The 23,506-nt window shown below is 44.1% G+C and overlaps 1 protein-coding gene across 3 annotated transcripts in view; it reads right to left on the reverse strand.

The window, feature by feature from the left end:
* Nucleotides 1-23,506, reverse strand: part of NCAM1 (neural cell adhesion molecule 1) — a 176,531-nt gene that overhangs the window by 48,771 nt on the left and 104,254 nt on the right. For all 3 annotated transcript variants that reach the window (XM_063311500.1, XM_063311498.1, XM_063311499.1), the window contains exons 2-6: nucleotides 4,037-4,111; nucleotides 2,709-2,921; nucleotides 1,937-2,080; nucleotides 1,440-1,577; nucleotides 101-218 (exon numbers count right to left, since the gene is read on the reverse strand). In XM_063311500.1, the coding sequence (XP_063167570.1) occupies nucleotides 101-218; nucleotides 1,440-1,577; nucleotides 1,937-2,080; nucleotides 2,709-2,921; nucleotides 4,037-4,111 (688 nt within the window). The remainder of the gene's footprint in view (nucleotides 1-100; nucleotides 219-1,439; nucleotides 1,578-1,936; nucleotides 2,081-2,708; nucleotides 2,922-4,036; nucleotides 4,112-23,506) is intronic.

Consider the following 23,506-nt stretch of genomic DNA (forward strand, 5'->3'; position numbering starts at 1 on the left):
TATAAGCCCTGGGATCCCCTGGTCCTCTGTAGTGCTAAGACCCACTAATACCACGGTAACGAGCAACAATCCCCTCCCCGCAGCACACAAACAATCTTACTTGGTCCAGCTGATGATTGGCTCTGGGAAGCCATCAGCATCACACACCAGTTTGACGGACTGGCTGAGATTTGCAGTGGCATTGACTGTGCCCTGCCGAGAGCGAACAGTGGGAGGCACTGAAAGAAAAGAGGAAAGTGAAATGAGGCACGCATTCCTTCAGTGGCAGAAGAGGGGGAACAGTTAAGTGAGCTAATTTTGTGCATCTCTTCTACTCTTATTTCTTGGCTTTTTTCTTTGCTCAGTTACTAGAAGGTAGCCCGATTCCAATAGGCCGACTACCCTAGACTTTGTGGGTAACATCTCTTTCCACTAGCTCCACCTTCTGAATCAGCCATATTTCTACTTGCTGAAATAAAAACACACACAAAGCCGGAAACACGTCCAAAGAACCATCTGCTACTTTAATGTTTGTTAGCGTTATATTGGACTTTCCGCATTTGACAGCTTAAAGTCATAATTAATGAAGAACACAACAGCAGAAATAAAACTTTTAGAGTTCAAAACGCTTTCCCTGCAAACGATGCCCATTTTAATAGCTCAGGGTTGTGCGATTGGCTGTCGGAGTCCTAAAGCTACACATTCACACATTTACGGCTTCACTCTTGGTTACGGAGCATCAATCCAGGTGTGTATTTGGCATGGCAGCAGTTAAGAGGTTGAGTAACTTAAATATTTAAACGTTCAGGATGGTAGTTTCTCAGCTCACAGAAGCAGAAGACACAGACACGCAATTGGTCCCTTCCTACAATGGTGGCCAGGGACTTGAGGAACATGACCGCTTTTCATACAATAACAACCTGTGAACAGCTTGCAAACTCTTTTTGTGTCTTTCACAAAAGATACCCAGTGAGTTTGCAAACCCTTTGCAGGTCACCGCAGTGCAAAAAAGCAGGCCAACCAGTCCCAAGGAAGACGTTGCAGATGAGGACTGTTCACAACAATTTCTTCTAGCTGCCCCGGAATTAATGATCATGGGAGGACAGCTGCTGAAGTAGATAACCTATCTTCGGGTTTGTCCACAACTCAGAAGGGGTAAAATCAAAAATAAATTTCCTCTCTTTCTATTATTTCATTTCAACGCTGCCAAATAAGCTTTGCGTTCAAATTCTAATTAGTGAACCGAAAGAAATTACTTGTCAGCTAGCAATCAGCCCTCCTCCCCAACCTGATGCTCTCCAAATGTATTATCACAGGCAAGCAGAGACATGCTGGCTTGGGACTGTGGGAGTTGTAGCCTCAGCCATCTGGAGGACACTGGACTTCAGAGACCTGAAAGGAATGGACAATACCGGGTACAGTGGCCAAAGCTCGCATTCCTTCTCGTGCAAGTTCCTCACCATTCACGATGATTCGGATATCTCTGAAGTCAACCTCTCCGCGGGCCAAGATCCTCCCTTCACAGCGATACATGCCCTCGTCTGTTTTCTTTATCCCTCTGATCTGCAGGTAATTATTGCTCAACACAACAAACCTCACTGGAAGGAATGGAACAGAAAAGTTGACAGACACTGCTTGGCTCTTGGGAGCCAGCTCCCAATTCTTCATCTTGGGCAAGCTTCATAATGTAACACACGCACCCCTTTCGTTACAAAGGAAAGCAGCTTCCTGGACAGAGCAAGTCCAATCAAACCAGCCAGTTACTGAGCACAGCCTATAGTTTGTATCACAGTTTAAGCCTGACTCATGAGTAATTACAGCTGGCAGCTTCAGTCTTTACCCATTCTGGTGCTTTCCTCCCCCAAACTAAGCTAGGGCATTACAGTAAAGTTATCTGTAGGTCTTCCCCCACCCTCAAAACACATGCGTGCACACACACACACACACGCATACTTACCATCTTTTTTGAGGACAACGTCCCTGCCCATGTGCTTCCACATAATAGTGGGAGGCAGTGAGGAGACAATATCACAGACAATAACTGCATCTTCTCCTTCTTTGAACTCCTGTGGGCTGGGGGCGTTTTTGAAGGTCAACTTCTCTGGAAAGCAGATGTAGGGCAAAGGCAAAAATAAATCCTGAGCCTGTCAGAGTTCATGCAGCAGCCATGCTAGGCAGATGGGGAGAGGCTCTGCCCTTTTCAGCTGAAGCAGCGGCCAGATGCCTTGCAAGAGAGCAAATAGCTACTGGGGCAAATAACTGGACCACTAGGCTGCTAATGCAGGGTTCTGCAACCTTGGCAACTCTAAGCTGCCTGGGGAATTCTGGGAGTTGAAGTCTGCACGGCTTAGAGTTGCCAAGATTGAGGAACCCTCTGCTAATGGATGCACAATACCTTATCACTTCCCCCTGTCCCGGAAGTTCTGGCTTGTCAAATACCTCACATAAAGCTGAAAGAAGTACACAAAACTACAGCTCATTAACCTTAATCAAAACTTGATTAATTGAAAATGCACATCTCCGAAGGGAGGGCTGGACTTCCTTATCTAAGTCAGCTACCAATTTCAGAAATAACTCTGTTGGGAGGAGGCAGAATTTACATACCCCCCACGGAAGCTCCTTTGCATCTCTTCTTGTGGTGTTCTATGGGGCAGAATTCCTCACAGAGGGGAAACAGGTGTTCTCTCATTTCCTACCCCTATCCTTCCTTCTCCAGCCCAACCACTTACGAAAGATCTTCACATTGAGAGTGGCTTCTTCCTCCCCTTCCTCGCTGGAGACCACGCATTTATAGATGCCAGCGTCATCAATGTTAGCATTATAGATGGTGAGAGTGGAAGAATCTTCTGAGCGGACCACAGAAATGTGCTGCTGGTTTGTCGTCAGCTTCTCACCGTTGGGGGCAAACCAAAAGATTTCTTTGGATTTGGCATCACCAGTTACTGAAACCAAGGAAGAAATTCAAGCATAAGCATGGGTATCTGCTGGGGATGTGTATGCATGATACTGACAGCCTGTCAAGGTGTAGTAGACCAGACCAGACCACACCGAAGTCATGTAGGCCAATACTACTTTCATTGTAAAGATATAGTAACAGAATCTTGCAAGTCTGAATGCACATTTATTTATTTAGACTTATTGGCTGCCCAACTCCAGTGGACTCTGGACTTCCCCCCACCTCCCTTTATTTTCATGAGAACCAGGGAGGGTCTTGTCTGAGATGTTTTCTCAGGTTACATTTCTGCCCCAGACTCAGCCCTCTTTTATCTGACAGTTAACTCAGCTATGGCATGAGAAGAAGGTATAGCTCTATTCAGTGGGCTTACTTCCAGGAAAGACTGCATAGGATTCCTCCCATAGGTTCAACAACTGATTGAACTGTGCAGTTCTATAATTCTTCTGGAAAAGGTTATAGCATCTTTGTGCCTGTAGTCTTCACACAAAATTGGTAGAATGAGAGCAAGGTTCAACTCAGAAAATGTCTTCTCAGTTGTTGTTGTTTTTCCAACACTTGTTGAATTCAGAGTGAGGAATGAAAACATACAGATGGATGGGAATAAACAGGCTTACAAAGGTAAGAATCAATGACCAACATATGACTCCAGGGAGCAGCTGACTGTTAACACCCTAAAGCAGCACTCCACAATTTGATGGTGTTCTCCAGATGATTCCTTCAATTGTCGACACGTTTGGAAGTCATCAAAGAAAACATTTTCCCAGAGTGAAATCTTGGGAGTTCTACAGGCAAATGTACGGAACTAGGATTCGTTGGGGCAATGCTATGTTCTTTATAGCAATTTGAAAGCAGCACAGGTTTCTCTTGGCACTCTCATGACTGATCTTTAAAAAGTTCTAGTCCCACCTTTCTCTTCTGGCCATTTGGTTCCTTTTTAGTTATGGGACAGGACAAACAGCCCGTGCAGGGAAGGCACATCTGGACTTGCAGACAGGGTAGCAGGACAAGAGACTCCGCTTTCCAGGACTCCACATGATGACATGCCTAGAATGTTCTATCCCACCAGGCCAGGAATGATTAGGTTGGGAAGCTGTTACTCACCTTGACATAAGAAAAATTTGGATTCTCCGACAGGCACCTCCACTTTATTTGGAGCAATGTTCACCTGAAGAGAGACTGAGAAATAGAAAGAAGCGCTATGAGATTATGATGTTCTTGTTCACCAAAAAAGGAAGGGTGTCATCTAATACTAACTGCAAAACTGAACCTCAGGTCTGTGGAAGACTGTTAGGTCTGGGACTCTGGGCTTTGATAATACTGTTAGCATCGTCCAGAGTGAAGACTTTCAGATGCTGCATGTTCCGTTATTTTGGGCAAGAGCATTTGCATGGATCTGACCATGTCCGCAGCTTGAAGTTGGGATACTTCTTGTTACAGAAATTAGGAGAAGCAACAGTTCTGCACTGCATTTCTGCAGTATTGTGTAAAAGCAGCTACTGTGTACTCTTCTCAATTCATGGGCTCAGTATCGGCGATAGTAACATCATCGCCAGCATCAGGCATTCCCTTCCAATTGGCTCCTCATTTCAGATGCTTTTTGCTTAATCCAAGCTTGATATGGGCACGTCTTGGCTGCTCAAATGTGAAAGGGGAAGCACAACACAGGGAATGGATTCACAGATTCTTGACTGCACACCCCAGAGGTTAGAGCGAACCATAACTTCCTTCCTTCCCTGTGCATTAAGCCAGCTGCCAACCGGGAAATTTCATCCTGAGGTACAGGAAAGGCTGCGGGATTTCTCCTGGGACACTGGGGGTTCGCTGCTCCTCTGCCTTCCCTCCTTGATCCCATTTTTGGGATTTGCCTATAAGAATTAAAGTGTGCTCCCATTCCATGCTATCCTTTCCTTTCTGACTCTTTCCACTCATATGGCTTCACTGGAGGCGAGTGACTTTCCTTCCCTCTCCCAATAATGTGCCAGCTCCTCTTTGACTCTGTTTTATTTCTGTGTAATCTCATCTTGCTCATCCATTTTATTTTAGCATAATTCACTCCCAGCCAGAACAACAGGACTGAACATAATAATACCACTGAAAGGTTTATTAGATTTAGTGCAGCAAAGACCTAAACAGCCCAGGACCAAAGAACCTTGGGCGCATTCGTCCTTCTCCTCCCTTTTTTGCATGTGGTGCAGGGCCAGCTCCATGGGTGTCTTTTTGGCTACGAGGGGCAAGATCCTACATGCTGCATTTTCACTGAGTGTTGGGTGCTGTGAAGTGCAGAATGGAACAGATTCAGAAATGATTCCAAGACAATGGCCCATGCTTAGTCACCCTGAGAGATCTTGCCATCCATCTCTCTTGTTATTTTATGACTCTGCCACTTCAAAAGGTAACAATTCCATGCAACTGTTTCAGGAAGGCAGCAGCTAATGGTCACTAGCATCTTTTCAAATCCAAAAGGCAGACCGGAGCGCTACCACAAGTGGCAAAGATACCACCTTTAATATTGATTTCTCCTCAGCCTTCTCACGGGGGTAGCAGCAAAACCTTGGCAATGCACCAGAGACTTGCAAATGGCTAGTTTGCAGAGCAGGGTTCCCCCCCGCCCCCAATCCCTCAACCCCAAAGCTAGAAGCAACACAGGAGGGGCAGACCCTGGCCAGCTCCCCATCTTCTCTGTAGCACTTAAGGACAGTTGGAGAGACCATTTTGAAACTGCTGTGGGTGAAATTGTTCCAGATGGCAAGCAGGGTGCTTTTGAGTGAGATTTCCTGTCCACAGCCCAGCCCTAATTCCACCAGTATCCACTGGTGGATGACTGTGGAATCTCTTCTCCACTTTGCTTTGCTGCCTGCAGGATCCTTCTGGAGAGACATGCCCAAGAAGCACCTTGGGAATATATTGCTGTATCTCACTAGCACCACACAGTCTTAGGTATGGATCTTGACCAGCAGCTCCACAAAGGGCAGCTTGCGGACAGTCACTTATCTTCTGACCCCATCCTTGCTTCTTGTTGGGTGAAGGATAAATCACCCCTAAGCTTATATACAGATTCAAGCTTAAGGTTGCCACGGAAAACACCTCACAAAGAAGGCACGGCTCAGCTCTGTTCCATGTCAGGCTGTTCTTGAAAAGGCCCCCACTGAACATGCCTGCCTCTGCGTGCAGCTAGTTGAGGCTGTTTCCGCTGTGTACGATAAAGGCCTCCTCGCCCACAGTGGCATTCACAACCTCTCCCAGTCCCTGGCACCTGAAAGCACCGTGGCCTTTCATGAGAAGCAATGAGCCATTAGAGAAGACATAACTGGATCCTGGCTCCCATCTGTGGGTACGTTGCTGGAGCTTCCTGCCCTAACAAGTCCAGGTCCAAGAAAGATTTCAAGAGGCCTGACCCACCGTGCACAATTTCTAAATTGCAGCCATTCGTTGGATAGAAAACAGTCACCTTAATAGATGAAGAAGAACTGCTTGGTCCAGCACAGCCAAAACATTTTTTTCCAGCCTCTATTGTTGCAAATGCTTAATCTGTTCAACCCTTTAGCGGCCCAGCGCTACAGAACTGGCTGGCTGCTTTTTGAGATTGCCAGACCGCAGACCCACTTGTTTCAAGTGCCTGTCTGCCTCTACACAGAGAACTTAAAAACTGGAACAGATCCCATAAAGGGGATCATTTACCAGCAACTTCTTTACTGGGCTCTGCACCAGATAATCATGCATTTCCTGGGTCCCACAGAAAAGTGATAGCAAACAGCCTCACTCCAAGGGGAAAAACAGTTAAAATATTTTGCTGTAAACCAGTGGATGTTCCTCCTAAAATAAACAGAAAGACCCAAGGTTAAAAACGTTCAGCATTTTCTGATTTACTGTCTCCCAGAAAGTCATTATGATTGTCCATCTACACCAGTGTTTCTCGTCCTTGGCAACTTTAAGATGTGTGGACTTCAAACTCAGTGCTGGTTGGGGAATTCTGGGAGTGGAAGTCCACACGTCTTAAAGTTGCCAAGGTTGAGAAACCCTGATCTACAGCTATAAGTTTGTCATTGCTGACAGCACCACTGGCCCACCACAGAAGCATCCGTGTCTGGTTTGAAACACGCTGTTCAACAGGGAAAGGACAAAGGCATCCTGTAGTAAGATCAGCCCCAGCCAGCAACCAGGGGGTACCCCTGTGGAACTCTGGCCCATGACCACAGCATGGAAGACAGTGCAGTTGCTCCTGGCTAAATGGCAACTGGTACAACAAAGGAATTCTGGGTTAGTATCAACAAGCATTTAACCATTAAAGTAATCTAGGTTAAAAAGAACTGAGAAACTAGGATAAATGAACAGCTACTGCCACTCAATTATCTGCAACTATCCGGAGAAGAATCTAGGTCCTGACATCATGACCTGCTTTTCTCCTGTGACAAATAACCCTAGTGCAAAAAGAAATTCAAGATGTGGCAAGATCAAGACGCCGTTATGTTCTAGATCCTAGCTCAATTTATCCAGCTTAGTGTCCTTCATATGTATTGGAGCATCAACTCCCAGAATTCCCAGCTAGCATGCCGGAAGGAATCATGGCAGTCAGTCTCCATATACAGTATATGGAAGCCACCAGGTTGGGGAAAACTAAGTGGGACTACTGACTTTGTTTGGATTTTTTCAGGGCTACCATGAATGCACCACAGAGTTCATGTTTGGTGAGAAGAAGAAGAAGAAGAAGAAGAAGAAGAAGAAGAAGAAGAGGAAGAGGAAGAGGAAGAGGAAGAGGAAGAAGAAGAAGAAGAAGAAGAAGAAGAAGAAGAAGAAGAAGAAGAAGAAGAAGAAGCAGCAGCAGCAGCAGCAGCAGCAGCAGCAGCAGCAGCTAAACATCTACAATGAGGGCAGGGATGAGTTCAAACAGGGAAAGAAAAGGGGAGGCTGTGAGCAGAGGTAGCATGCAACTGGTCCATTCTGCCCAGTACGAATCACTCTACCTTTCAGGCAAAGATGTCTCTTCTGTCAAAGGTGAAGGTAAAGGTTTCCCTTGACATTAAGTCCAGTCATGTCCGACTCCAGGGGGCAGTGCTCATCTCCGTTTCAAAGCTGAAGAGCCAGCGTTTGTCCGTGGACACTTCCGTGGTCATGTGGCCGGCATGACTACATGGAACGCTGTTACCTGCCCGCCGAAGCGGTACCTATTAATCTACTCACATTGGCATGCTTTCGAACTGTCTCTTCTGTTACCATCTACAAAATAAAACTTCCAGCTAGGTTGGGACTGCAAGCTTTCTGGACATTCTGGAAGCAGTAACTTCAATCCATCATGAAGGTGTTGGATGGAGGAAGGCTGTGCCATGTGATTGGTCCCTTCACCAGTTGAGCTTTTTGTCTCTGCCTATAAAATCAGATTCCCACCCAGGTGCTTCAAGCCTCAAGAAGAATTATTTGCTTACCCTCTTCAGAAGTTGCACTGGGAAAGATCAGCTCCATGCAATGGCATGGGGTAACTCCAAGACTAATTTATTAGGAAGGAAGGGCCCCAAACCCCAGGACTTTTTTTTTCTCTTTTAACATCTGCAAAGCCCTCAGAGACCCTCCTTAACACATAATAGTTATGCAGATGACCATCGGGGTTTAGGGAGTGGCACATATAAAAAGATCATCACCACCTTCATTCCTGGTCTGGATGGAATGGGAAGGATAGACACCCACTAGAAGGGCAGGGAGCACCTTGCACAATGCATCCTGATGATGGGCAGAAACCAAGGCCCGTCTTGACTGCCCATTGGACGCATCTATTGGCAACAGTCTCCGAGTCGATCAAGGCATTTAAGCTCCCATAAGGCCCTTTGATGGACCTTCCTCGTCTCTCTTCCAAATGCATTAGCCCAAACTTTGCTACCCATGTTAATTCAATAGAGATTCAATTTATAAAAACCAGCCATCCATTAGGCAAGTGGCTCCCAGAAAACAGATGGCTGCTTCTACTCTAGTTTATCACACAGCCCCACCTCACTGGGTCCTGCACAGGTCTCTCTCTTAATAATATAACTGGAGAGGAATTGGCTACAGCAATAGCTGCTAATCTCTTCCTGTATGCAGTCCATTGACACTAGGAACCTTCAAAAGTTTTTATACAAGACCCTGTCGAAGTACTTTCTCTTGCCCATGCCAGATAAAATGCTAATGAGCTGCTCTGGGCGGATTCCCACATTCTATATGTCTAAAGAGCACTGGAGCAGTAATCCCATGACTCAAGAGAGCCTTTACCTTTTTATCCTAAGGATATCATACAAGAGCAGGGCTATTTAAATTTAGAGAATGTGATATTGCAGAAGGATGCTTGTGAAGCAAATTACATGGCAGATAATAATGGGACATCCAGTATTATTGTCACTTTTGGTTGCCCACGGACTTCCTTTGGCACCCTTATGGCTTTCTTTGCATGGGTGTAATATGCAGTACAAAGGCCATGATTAAGACAGGACAACAGGAGTCCAAGGCCAGCAACATTTGCCAGGGGGCATCAGGAGGTGTTGCTAGACAGCAACTTGGACATCATTCTCCTCTCCTGACTTTATGCATATTTAAAACTCTGAATCTGAGGGTGCATCTCTTTTGCTTTTCCTTCAGCCCTTCTCTCAAGAACCTCTCCCCACGCCTATTGAATGGCACACCACGTCTCTCCCCGGGAGAGGAAAGATGGCAAAGGATACAACCAGACCTACCATTCCAATGAGACTCGCTCTGGAAATCTTTCCAGCTGCATCATGCATGTCATTCAGCATGCATTCTCTGACTGCATGCGTGTGTGCGTGAGAGAGAGATCTGGACATCTTTACTCAAGTGCCAAAATCTGGAATCGGCAAATCGGCTCATACTTCTTAAGCATTCATTGCTACAAAGCCAGCAGATTTCCCTTGCTCAAGACAGATGATACAAGCCACTGTTTTATTTTTCAGATATACTTTCATTCCCTATTTTAGCAGCTCCTGCCAGAGCAGATCAAATGGCATTTACCCAATTAAAAGCTCTCACAATGAGGGACAGAAGGATAGGTCGACCCTCACCAAAATGGTATCACATAATGACCCCCCACCTTTCCATTTATCTGGATCAATGCTCTGGAGTGATTCTTTAGAAAGATGTAGAGCTCATGCATAGTTCTTAAATTCAGCCTTTGACATCTCAATTTACTAAGATCTCAGGTGAAAGGCCTGGACAGGAGGACATACTGTAGGACACGTGCTTTGTCTCTCCTCTAAGGAAAGTGAAATGCCTATGTTGCATCTAATTAGGAGATCCATGGTCTGTGACAAACTTAATCATAAACTAAGCAGAGTCATTTCCCCCCAACCAAATCCAACAGAAAGCAAGCAATGTATAAATAAATAAGCAAGCAAGCAAGCAAGCAAATAATATCGCAAATAAGTATCAGGTTATGCTCCTTTTCCATTTGCAGGATTAAGACTTGCTTTAGTAGAGAATTGTGTATTCTAGATTCTCAGTCTTTCACCAATCACCAACATTCTTGCCTGTTTACACAGTGGCCACTAATCTCTCACTGGAAGCTAATTTTGACTCATCACCTTCCCTGGAGAATTCTAAGTGAAAGTCTTCAGTGTCTTTTAAGTATGTGCTAAAGCAACCTCTTAGCACACATGAAGAAAGAAAAGGCTGCTGGTTACATGGAAGAAACAGTGACTTTTTCATGATAGAAAGATGCAAAGTTTGATGTGATTTCTGCCCAGCTGGGTTGTTATGCAAAGGTATGTATCTCTCTCATCCTTACACAGAAGAGCTGTGCTGACAGGGACTAAAGTGTAGGAGTGCAAATGCAGAACTTTTATAACTCATTAAAGCAGCTGTGTCTTTTTTCAGAATTTTGCCACTGTGGTAGGGATGCTTCCACTGCAGGCCACGCTGTCCTGAAAATAGACATGGCTGCATTAATATGCTGCAAACAGAGCTTGCTCTCACTCCCACCCATCCCTAAACTCTTCTTTCAAATGGTATCTGTGACACTGCACGGACTTTATACACACCGAGATAAAATTATGCTTTTGGAGGACTATACAGATTGTCCTTTACGTGATTTTCCCAGAAATCGTGGTTGGGTGGCAGGCTTAAAGTTTTGAAATAAAGATACTAGTATCAGAATTCAGCAATTTTCCAATCCCTGAGATTTTACACCCCATTGTTAGGGATAAAAATGTGTAATCTTGCAAGCCTCCGTGAAAGTTAGGCCCTCCCCAGAGAGCTGTCCTGCTTCCAGCCTAATAAGACCATGCAAGCAACAGAGTGTACGGATAGAGACGGAATGATCCCCCTTCTCCTCCTCGTTGTATAGCAGAGCTTCCTCAGCGCAGGGCTCGCAGGGCTCTGCTGGACCCCAGGTAGAAGCCAGCTGTTCCCACCCAATAAAATATTGACGGAATCTCATAAAATCAGACAAGCTCTCATTTAGGAACGCCTGAGATTTCAGCATTATAAGAGATGGACAAAGCCTTCTGAGTAATCTGCAGATCTTGCCCAATGCTGTGATCCTCTGCTATTTTGGCAGGAACTGCGAGATTTCCAAAATCTGCTGCCCCCTGTTCTAGATTAAGGTGTGTGCCCTTATCATGCCTTAGTGATGGTTTTTAATTACAGAACTAAAGCAAAATGAGAATGAAACACAGATCTGAATTTCCAACCCTGAATTAAAAGATTCCTTGTGGGTGCAGGAAAGAATATTTTTGGAGATTATTCACACTGGATGCCACTCCCCTGGATGGGGAGGGACCCAGCAGCCTGAATTACTCCCTTATAAATCTTCTCTGCATTCAGCTGGGCCCATTGCATTGTCACACCATATTTAATTGCTCAACTGGGAAGCTTCAAACCATATTCTTTTGATGAGATCAGCTGTTCTCCCAATTTTTGAGGATACAGCAGCTCTTCTGGTTTTAACACGCTCTTGCCATTTCTGGGGGGAAAAATCAACCTAAGCTGTCAATTCTTTACCTGGACTGCTACTCCACCCCCACCCCACCCCACCCCACCTCCCCATAATGAGCAGACTAGAGCAATGTCCCCATTTCTGTTGCAATCAAGGCCACTGGAAATTATTGGTTTATATTAATTCCTATTAAAATGAACTAAACAATCTGCAGCTGTTTGAAAGGAATGCATACGCTTACTGGTTCTAAATGCATTCAAACTGCAATCCTATGCAAGCTTACTTGGAAGTGAGTACTAATGGGCCTAGCACAGACAACTTCTGGGTAAATGCACAGGACTGCCCTGTTAATAAAGATGGCATGCACTGTTTTAAGATTATTCGGCAAGGCTAAACTCAAGGACAGAACTTTAACTGTAGCTATGCTGCAGTTCTTTAACCCAGCTCATTCTTTCTCTGCCTTCTACCAAGTAACCAAAACTTAAGTGGCTGAATGCATACGGTATGCGTGTATTTATTTGTAATGATTATATCTGATGTACAAGCATCTCTTTAAGTTGTTTTTGTTGGTTTCTCTTTTATTTTAGATTTTATGTATTGAAGCTATTTAATTAATAGGGGGAGGGGAGGGGAGGGGAGAAATGTAACTACTGGTTATTCTTCCTTTTTAGAAGGAGGGTCTAGGAAATCCGCAGCTGGGGCTCCCCCCAAATTAGATTTCACATTTTCTAGAAGTTGTTGGGGAAAACTGTAACGAAGTAATATCCTCCAAATTACAAGTCAAGGAAGTAATTTCTCCAATCAAGCAGCAGCACTGTTTCCACAGCAAAAAAGTCAGGACAAAAATCTAGAGTATTGAGTTTCCTCAACATTAATCATATATTTATTATATAATTAATAATTAATTGTAGAACTTGAGAAACAACATGCCAATATGTGTGTATGTGCGTGTGTGGGGCATTTTGTAATTTTTGATCACTTCCAGACAATTATTGGATCAGGCATTTGCCACCTGCTTGACTGTTGTGTTAACAACACAACCAGTGGAGATCTCTCTCTGGCTGGTGGATGTAGCTTTGATAGGAACTGAGCAAGCCTGCCCCGTCTTTGCTCAGGAATGCAGCAAGCCAGCCGAAACAGAGGTTATTTTCCACTGTCCCTTGTTCTTTGGGGGACAAAGAACTGCCTCCCTCATCCAGATGTACAACCCGGCTCTCTGTAGCAGCAGCTACCTTAGCTGACCCTATCTGCTGCACCAGCTGAATGCCTAGACAAATGGGGGTGGGGGAGGGAGGGAGAGCGCACTGGGAATTATCCTGGTTTTGCCAGTACAGATCATAGGTACAGTGCAATTATTCCTCCCTTATCCTGGTACTATGGAGTGATCTGACTGAGCAGTAGCCCAGGTAGACAGAAGAGGGTGAAGACCCGGATTTCCGTACATATGCTCACATCCTACACCAATCTGGAGAAGGGGTTTTGCATATTTTATTGTCTATTCTGCCCTAGCTTCCTAATCCAGCTAATCTTCTCCTCTCCCTGAAATGAAAGGGCAAAGAGGAATGTTTAACAGTTTTCTATCCAAAGAAAACCACCATTTGTCCAGGGTACAACCGGTGGATTGCTCTCTATATCACATAGATATATCACATAGGTAAATGCTCAGGCTGTTTAAAAACACTTGCTCCTCCAGGAAAGCAACACAGATTGGCCACACCAGCATCTACTGCAGTGATATAGCTGAAGACTCTGGAAACACCAGTTATATACAACCTTAGGACTTAGCTGTACCGTGACAGATTGCAGATCAGGAGTCTCTATGAGTTAAATATTCTTCCACATTCCCAAATGAAAAAATAAACTAAAAAGTTCCTGCAAGGTAAACAGAGAGAGTTCTAGCCGCTCCTTCCCTGATGTGCTGATTTTCTGTCCATTGCCTATTAGATGAGATAGAAAAGACCAGATATAGCCACTATGAAGATTCATTTTTGACACACTTTTATATCTTAGGCAACTTGCAAGACCAAAGATCTCCCTGTCAAGCAGCTGGTGGAAAAAATCATGCAGAACCAGGCACATTTTTAAAAATCAGATTACTCTCTTGCTAACTGATCAAAGCCACACAATAGGGTTAAAATCTAATACATGTTTGGAGAACACCAATCACACATTAGAACAACTTCCATCAAACTGCTTTGGGAGACGGCCATTAGACATTTTGGATTTTTTAGAAATAATTCAAAGATGGGGGCTTGTCGTACCCTAGATGGAAATATGCTCCACAAATATGGTGCCACTCTCAAATGAGCCATGTTGTTTTTGCCAGCCAGCATTCCCTTTTCAGAACCATCTCAAAGACTCAAGAAAAGTTGGGATGGTTTGAAAGGAAGCATAAACTTAAAATGGTGCTGCAATTAGTAGTCATTGCCTCTTTCCAGGGACTCTGGCAATCTAGGTTGTCTTGGAAGGAGGTAAGCTGAAGGTTTAATTTCCCAAGTAAGAGTCACAGTTCTTCCTTTCCTTTAAAAATGAAATATAACAAAGGTATAAGCATAAATTTCAGTACATTTCAGACACCAACCAACCATGTGATCCAAGCTATAATGTGGTTGGTTTGGTTTTGCCTTAGGCAATGTATGAAATCAGTGATTGTTAAGCCAGGACTTCTGCAAAGCCGGTCAATTGCGGCTTATGCAATAAACCATAGCTAAGCAAAACCACTGCTAGCAGCGATGTGTGAATTGCTGTTTCTACGGGAGTCCCCCGAATCCCCTCATTTCTCACTCTGCGTACAAGGAGAAGAAAGGATGCCCAAGCAGTTGGGGCTTGGCGTGTCTGCTGAAAAGAAGGGAGAAGAAGGCGGAACTCGTCGGCTTCCCCCTTAATGGCCCTGGCAAGACAGCTGAAACTCAGGAGCCGTGAAGAGCGCTGAGGTAAGCGCCGCCCCCACTGGAGAAACGGCCCTTCATGCGTGTGTGTGGAAAGCCAGCACGGGGGCTAGTGCATGCGGCAGAGGTGTCGTTTTCACCTTCTGTCAATAACATGCTGGGTGAGAATTCATCCAGAGTTGCCTTCCCCAACCTGAGTGCCTTTTGGTTGTCCCTGAGAGTTCTCAGAGCTGAAATCCATCACTTCTCGGTCTGAGATTGGGAAGGGCTGACCCAGAGGGTGCCAGAGCCAGGAGGCTGGGTCACACGGGGGGGGGGGGGGAACCGAGATGGCCCAGCCAGCCTGCGGGTGACGGATAAGACTGACCTCTGGTGCGTGGGCAGCCGAGCTCCTGGCACCTCTATGGCTCCACTTCAGTGTGCTGTGGACTGAGGAGTTCAGGCACCTCAAAACATGCTTTTCTAAGTCATCCATGAGCAAATGGTGATTTCATGTTACACTTTTAAAAGAAGTAACTACTGTTTGAGAGGTGTAGCTAATTCTCAGCCCGCTTACTGTTTATGCTTGGTTCCCATTGTTAGGTAATTGATGGATCTGCTAAAAACCAATGATCTGTGAAGACATCGAGTAGCTAATTCATAGCAACGAATTAAAAAGTAAAGCAAGGAGCTGTTCATCGCCACTTGGCAGTGTTGTTATATACTGTATATATACCAAACTGGAAAATCTCTTTTCCAAGAACAGGTTATTTTGCTTTGCAACCTACAATGAAACTGAGAGAAAGAGAGGATCCTCTGCTGAAAGGGGCTCCCCCACCCCCCACCCCAGATTCTAAGAGGATCCTCGAACTGAAATCCTACGGAACGGAAGGTTTTCTTTGTTCCTCCAGGGCCTGCAGTAGCCGAGTCAGGCCAATGACTGAATAACTGATTCTGCAGGGTGCTGCTGAGACAGAAGGAACCCTAATTTCTCATGGTAAACTTAGCATGTTCAGAAGATGGCAGGAGATACCTTTCAAACCACTTCAGAGGGACTGGGGAGAGGAAACGGTACCACATGGAAGTGGATTAGGACACTGTAGATCAGGGTTCTAAGTATTTAAATTGGATGAGAGAGGGAGTTGGTGATGCTGTGGTCAAACCTGAAACCATGGCTGATCCACTGCCAATCTTTCAGCAATCCTGTATGATCTTGTGCCATTTCCATATAAATCATAGAAAACAAAGCTTTGTGGTTTCGAGCAGTATCTTTCTCCAGAAGTTAATCTCAAAAGGATCTGCTCAGCTACAGCGCTGCATTAAAAATATAGGTTCACATTCAAGCTACAGGAATAACAATTCTGTTATAACATGGAAACATTTCTGGATGGGTTATTGCAGGTATGGGAATTGCCAAAGGGCAGTGGAAACAGCCAGGCCCTGGCTGATCATCTTGTAAAATCAACCTTCAATCCACTCTAATAACCATTCCTTTTCAAGTATTCACATTGTGCACACAGAACTACAATAGTTTATGTGCAGTAAGACACCAGTTTACAGCCCCCTCCTCTCCCTTTCCCAGAACATGGAAAGATCAGCTAAAGAGCCAATTCTGTACAGAAAAAGACTGTTTCTCCCTGATTGCAAGGGCAGCCACTTTTACCTTGAATTATTAATGCTAACCTGCATCCACAATCTTCCTCCTGGGAAAACTCACTCTTAATTGTTGTATCAATAAAGGCAGGTTGAAACGGTCAACTAGCACAGCATTGTGGGTAAACAGACCTGCCTGCATAACAGCCATTGGTCCATGAACAAACTTCCCTCACTACCGTAGTTCAGCTCAGCAAAAGAGTTCTCATTAAACCATGCCAGCCCTGAATTTCAATTACAAGCTCATCATTATTAATTTCTCCTTTCAGTGTCCTTGATTCCAAGAAGGGTTTTCTGGCCTTCTCTCTCACCTTGACTATGCCTCCAAGTCCACATAAGAGGGTCCCCATTAGCAGCAAACGGTGAGAGCCATAAAATGCCACTTTTGATCATGCACCAAAGCGCATTCCCACAAAAGCGTTTTGGCAAAGTTCCCACTGCATTCTATGGTCTAGGTATGGTAGATTGGGTCCGGGTTTCTCTATTCCTGCATTCCCATAATAAGAACAGTTTTGTAACATTAAGCATGGGGTAAACTGGTAGGGAGAACACGGTAAAGGGTTTTTTTTAATTAAAAAAAAGAAAGAAAGAATGCTATAACTCAGTGGGGTCCCCCAATAAGGCTGCCTGGCCAGAGATTAAGGACAAACATGAGAAAGAGCTTCATAGAGAGCATAATTAATTTATGGAGTTCTTTAGCAGGGGATTAGATTAAATTCCTCTACGATTTGGGGAAGTTTGGTCTTCCCCTCCTGCTAAGTCAGATGCAGATTGCACCACAGTGCTCTGTTAAGAACAGCCCACAGCACATGAAGAGATAAGTGCGCTAATAACAGGTTGAAGGCAACAGAGCCTGTTTAGATCACATAGGTCAAGCAGATGAAAAATGCAAGCACAATGTGAGAGAATCTCTTTTAGCTTCATCCTGTCAAAAGAAGAACCTGGACGGCAAATCACTTCTGTTCACAAAGCAGGAACTCAAAAGCTAGGAGAGGATCTGTGTGCTTGGAAAAGGCTGGCTACTCACTGTGCTAAGCCATGCCAAGCTAAGGTCAGCCATTAGAGGGCGAGTTAAGACCAAGACCCAGCATACTTCCTTGCCCAGGAGACTGGATGAACGGTGAAGCCTTTTGGTCCACCAAATTACTGCAGCCATTCAGCAGCAGAGTCAGCCAAGGTTTCCAGGCAGGCAAACAGAAATGGAAAAGTCTGGGGTACCTCTCCTGAGCTTGAAGGCTGCTGCTTGTAAGGAGCCGTCACTCTCCCTGACAATGGCTTCATGCCCAGCAGCAATTAATGGCTACTCATCCAGGCTAGAAAAACAGACTCCCTTTTTCTTCAGGCATTTATTTCCAGGCCATTCTCTCTCCCTGAACCCAGGGGAAGATGCCTTGGACCCCTCACTTTGCATTCTGTTATTTTTTAAGCCAAAGGAGGGGGCAACATAGAAGAGAAAATGTCCCGTGCTGTTGTTTATTAGGGCTCATCTTCTCACTGTTAGAACAGGCTGTACGGAGAAAGCAGCAAGCTTCCCCAATCCCCACTGTGTGCCGTCAGGCAGACTGCAGATGTTTAATATGAAGGCTGGGTGCATTCCAAAGCTTACAGTGGCAGCCTTGGAAAAGATTCATAACTGCCTTTGCACATAAACAAACAAGAGAGGGGTCTGCTCATATCTGAACAGAGATCAGGAAGACAAGCAAAGACTCCGGCCTGGCCGGTTATCACCTTTCTAACGTTTCTAAGGCAGGACGTGTGTGCAGCCTGTTTGCAAAGGGGAAGTCCAGAACTTCGGCCTTCTGAGACTTGGGCATATATGTTACACTTCTAAGTGGTGGACTGTTACAGGGAGGCCAATGTTTATCCAGGACTCAGGTTCCTTGAAAGGCAGTCATTATGCAGATATTGCTAAGATGCCCCAAATGATGTTTCTGTAAAAGTAGGATCACTTACGGGGAGGAAGCTATTCACACCGTTAACATCTCAGTAAATTCCCTTTCCAAAAGATTCAGCTCTAGAAAGACTAAATCCACAGGCTTGGCTACACCAGTGTGTAGAAGAACAAAAGGATGACTCGTCTTTTACTCATCCCCTCTGCCTTTTAGGCTGCTCAGCTGGCCTTTGCTGCGTTTGGGGAACAAATGCTGCTACCGCCTTTAAAGCAATAATTCTACCACAGAATTCTTAGGCCCAAGAGTTGTGGGGTAGGAAGAAACCCTAATGCCATTTGGCCAGCCCCAGCCGCCTCCTCCTCCTCTTTGCTTTCCTCCACAGGACTAGGTGAGGCTTTGCAGCTAAGGCCTTTGGAGACTAAGCGAAATACAGTGGTTCCATGAGAGCCAAGCCTCTAAATTCCCAAGAGCTGCTCAAGCTAACTGCCCAAACTAGCACACGTTCCAAGGAGGAAGATCAGAAGTTCTTGGGTAAGCCTGCCAGACAGGAACTTGAATTCAAACAGGCAAATATACCTTGTCACAACAAGTAACATTTTTATTTACATCCAAGACTCTCACTTCCTCTAGAAAGTGCTTCCCCACGCTTCCTTTATGACAGTTTAAGGAAGGAGTAACAGGGGAGGGAGGAGAGGAACCCTCCTACAGAGAAACTCCAAGGAACTGTCTTAGTAGGAGTGTTAAAAAGGAATCCGTAACGCCTTTCAGAGGAAGCAAATTGGTGCAATCTACTAAAATGAGCTTCACCAAAGCACACACAGGCAGCAATAAACACAGTCTGCTGGGATCCATACTCAAACACACACCCAAAGCATGTATTTAGAAAAGATGGATTTTAGGGATTTTTCCCCTCAAAAGAATTTTTTTTAAAAAAATCAGAAAAGGAGAATATATACAAATCCCTAACACTATTACAGGCTACTGAGTCATTCCGTAATGACATTTAATTCCAGATCCTCAGAATCTCTCCCTTCTTGCCTGGACAAAATGGTTTGCAGTATCTGTCAGGCCATGAAGAACAAAGAATTATATTCTTGAAGGATATAGTGTACTGCAATGGCAAATGCATTGCAATGATATGAATACTGAGTGTGTATGTGTGTGTGTGTAGGGGGTGATGAAGGTATTAATTATTTTGACACAATTTATGCATATAAAAGAATACTGGATTACAACTGAGTAGATCCAGATTAAAATCCCCATTTAGCTATGAAGCTCATCAGGTGACTGATAGCCAGCTGTAATCTCTGCAGCTCCCTGCTTTCAGAAGGTTTTTAGGCAGAGAGGATTAATTACATGTTGTGCCTTGAACTCTTCTGAGGAAAATAGGGAAAATGCAAATAATAAAAAAGATGTAAAGCTGCACCACCAGTTAAAATGACTACCGGTGATAGATATTGTAGGAGAAGTGCCTACATGTAAGCCTATGGTAGCCAAAAATCAAAGAGTCTAGTAGTACCATTTCAGACTAACAAATTTTATTAAAAGGCATATGCTTTCCCGAGTGAAAGCTTATGCTTTTTAATAAGATTTGTTACTTTGAAAAGGTGCTACCAAACTCCTTCCGGTCATAGGAAAGACTCTTCTCTGCCTGAAATCTCAGAGTGCCACAGATGCCTGTTACGTCAGCCACTGTTAACAAAAGAACAACCAAATAAGGTATTGATGGAGGATGACTTAAAATCAAAGATGCAAGGGCTACCTCTTCTCCACCCAGGTTGGACTTTCCAAACACAAAGCCCCAGAACAAATACCAAGGCCTAACAAGTGAGTTACATGTCTTGCTTTTCATCCTTAGTGCAGTCCTGCAAACTGTGCAAGGGTTCCCAGTCAAGGGGCCATATCACAACACCATATTGATTCTGGGTCCACAGATGCAGTTTCCTTTATTTGTTTTAAGTTCTCCAGCAGAAACACTGCCCTGCATTGCAAGGCCTGAGAGCTACTCGCCTTGAAGAAAAATAGCTGCTTCTACTTGAGATGCATAATTTATCCCACAGCGACATCCTGCTGATGACAATGGCCCAATTACCCCAGGCACACTGCCCTCTAACAACCGATTCTTTAATAAGAAAGCTAATTTAGTCTTGTCTCAAGAGATTGTGGCATCAACTTTTCGTTCTGAGGTTTGCTGACTCCAGAAATATGTTTTTTGAGTAGACAGAGAATGAGAGACAGCAAGCATCCTGCTGGGTCATTTCAGCCCATTAAAATTCCAGGGGTCCACCACAGACAGAACCAGCTAATCTCATCTATGGAAGCTGGAATTTACTTGACCAACGCCTCAAAAGGAAGGGACAAAACACAGCCTGAGCCCTGGAGAGACTATCCTGCACTTGACTCGTCAAGGAAAGTTGTGCACAGGTCTGTCTATTTCCATGTGTCAAGTCCAGGGTTTTGACCAACCCCCATGGAATAGTGCTCAGTGCATCCTGCCTTCTTTCTTCCCCCCTTTTTCTTTTAGCCTGGGTAAACAGGAAGGAGAGAAATTGAACAGTTATCTATCACTGAATGTGTTTGCCACAACTCTCCAGAGAGGACAGAGACAGCACATTTTGTAACAAAAACAGTGCATTAGAGGAAGCCACAACAACACTAACAACAACAGTCAACAGCAAACAAACAAGTTGTTTTGGGCAGGGAGTGGTTTCTAACAAGTCTTTTGGTTTGGGAGGATGGACAATGGGGTTAGGGGTTCTTCCATTATGAATAGACCATTTTAGTGATGTTGATTTCTTGGATTAATTTACAGCTGTTCAGTTTGGGCTTAAATTCAAGAAGGTGACTAAGAAATTATGCAGAAAACACCCCCTATTTTCCACGGCTAAAGAAGGAAGGATATGCAAACCACCTTATTTTTCTGTCCTAAAAATGAGAGAACAAGGGGATTTGGTACAATGCCAGACTTGCTCACCCGTGTGTCTAGAGAGGGACCCTCTCCATTGCATTAACCTTCAAACTGTGCAAGGTGCCATTCAGAACCCTGGAGATTACCAGCTTCTTAAGAGAAGACAAGAAGCAGAGATTGCAGCTCCTTCCTCTTTGCTGCTCTTTCTGGAAAGACAAAGGACCGCTCAAAGGGAAAGCTTGTGAATATTCATGAGTTGCCTCCTTTTCAAGCATATTCCCCTCAAAGAGAAGAACTGCTTGCCAGATGATGACTTTCATGCTAAGTCGTTGCATCCCAGCAATAAAATATATTCCGCTTAGTGGTATTCCATAGAATCTACACACTGTGGATAGGAAAGGCTGCCTTTTGGGGGGGGGGGCAGGGGGGAGATGCATCATTATCATGGATAACCATGTTGAAAGAAGCAGTTTTCAGAAATAGCCATTTCTCTTTGTTGAGGGCAGATGGCTCCTTCTTAGGCAGTCTGTATCAACTGAAATTTCCATTACATCTACAGATATTGATTTTGTGGTAGTGAAGCCTCTGACATTAATTGATTGTGTTGATGCTATGGCATGGAATGTCAATGAACATTTCAGCTTTTCAGGGGTCAACAACAAGATGCCTGCAATCCAAATTATGAGGAAAGAGATAAATGTCAGTTAGACCAAGTTAATGCTTTACAAGAGTCCTATGGATGGAAAAAAATTATGGACAGAAGACTAAGGAATAGAAAACTAGTTAATCTTAATTTTTACTTGAAAGGAAGATCTAAACGTCTGACTCCACACACGCCAAGCTCAGATACAGTCATTTAAAGTGGCTTTAGATTTTTCACTCCAGAAGTAGCCTTCATAAATTGTGATTCATGAACAGCATAAAATATCTAGCCAAAATGTAAGCTTGGTGGATTGGACTGACCTACAGCCTTTTCTCATTTGAATCTCTGTTGCAAGTCAAAACCTTTTCACACATCCAATCAAAGCCGAACTTGTAAAGTTATAATAGGAAATGACCTATTAGCATTTGCTGCTGCTTATTTCAGTGAGATTAGATACCGATTTTCATTTCTTAAAGTCAGCCCTCAGCCTTTGGGGGACTGAAATCAGGAATACATATAGAAATGATCTTGCAAATACTCAGTCGTTTATCCAGACTGTCATCCCATATGCAATATGTATTTAATATATACACAATATCCCTATCAATATCATACATACAAAAATACATACCACACATGCATATAAGAAAGTATTCACAAAAAGCAGTCCCGTGCAGAAAATGACGGTAATCTTCAATGCATAAACAAGGCTACAAGCTCAGAAACTACCTTTTGTGAATGTCAAATTCATCTCCTCCTAGAGTTCCACAAAAGGCCCTATTTAGCAATAAAAATAATTGAACGGCAGTAAGAAGGTGGCTCTCCCAGGGATGAATCACACCTCAACAAGCAACACCCCTCTATTCAACTCTGAAAGATGCCTCTCACTTCCACAGTAAATAATTTGCAGATTCCTCCTCCTCTTTTAAAATTTTAAAATCACAGGAAAATGGATTAAGAGAGAGTATCCACCGGCTCTGCAATGTTAAATCTTATGCTTAAGTACATGGAGTTTATCACTGTGAAACTCTTTGATGGGTATACCGGAAAAACATAGAAGAAACTTGGAATACAATACACAGAAACAACTAAAGTGACACAGTTCTTTTTTCACAGAGTTCTGTTGAATTATTTCGTTTGCGTGCACACACGCTGGATGCATTTGAAATGGGCATTTCCCCCCTCCCCCCAAAAAACTTAAAGTATCAGGGCAGGGAGAAATCACCCATAAAGAAAATTCCAGAATTACTATTATGCTAAAGAGAATACTCAGCTTAGTTCAGAATGAAATTTACATTAATATTCCTTATGGGAAAAACTTGCCACAAAGTGAGAAATCGTTGTTTATTTTTTACAAATGTGTGCTCTTGTAAAGGTTCTCTCTCTTTCTCTCACCCATACACACTTAGATGCAGGAGGCAGAATGCTTAAACTGCAACAGGAACTCTACTGCTTTAGGATTATGCTCTTTTTCACATTATACAGAGCACGTTAATGTGGTAAAGTTAGACGGCAATTTTGCCAAGAAAAAATGACGACTTACTCTCACTCCGTGTGAGATCCAAATAGATCCAACAGGCTGACTACAGATTTGGGCTGCAACTTAAACACTCTTAAAGAAACAGAGCCTTCACCCCGTGGGCTCATTCCACATTTAAATAGGTGCAAATGAGGAGAAGGTGGGTGCCGAGAGGGGCACT

Source organism: Candoia aspera, chromosome 9 (assembly GCF_035149785.1).
Source record: "Candoia aspera isolate rCanAsp1 chromosome 9, rCanAsp1.hap2, whole genome shotgun sequence".
In the NCBI taxonomy this organism is placed as follows: Eukaryota; Metazoa; Chordata; class Lepidosauria; order Squamata; family Boidae; genus Candoia; species Candoia aspera.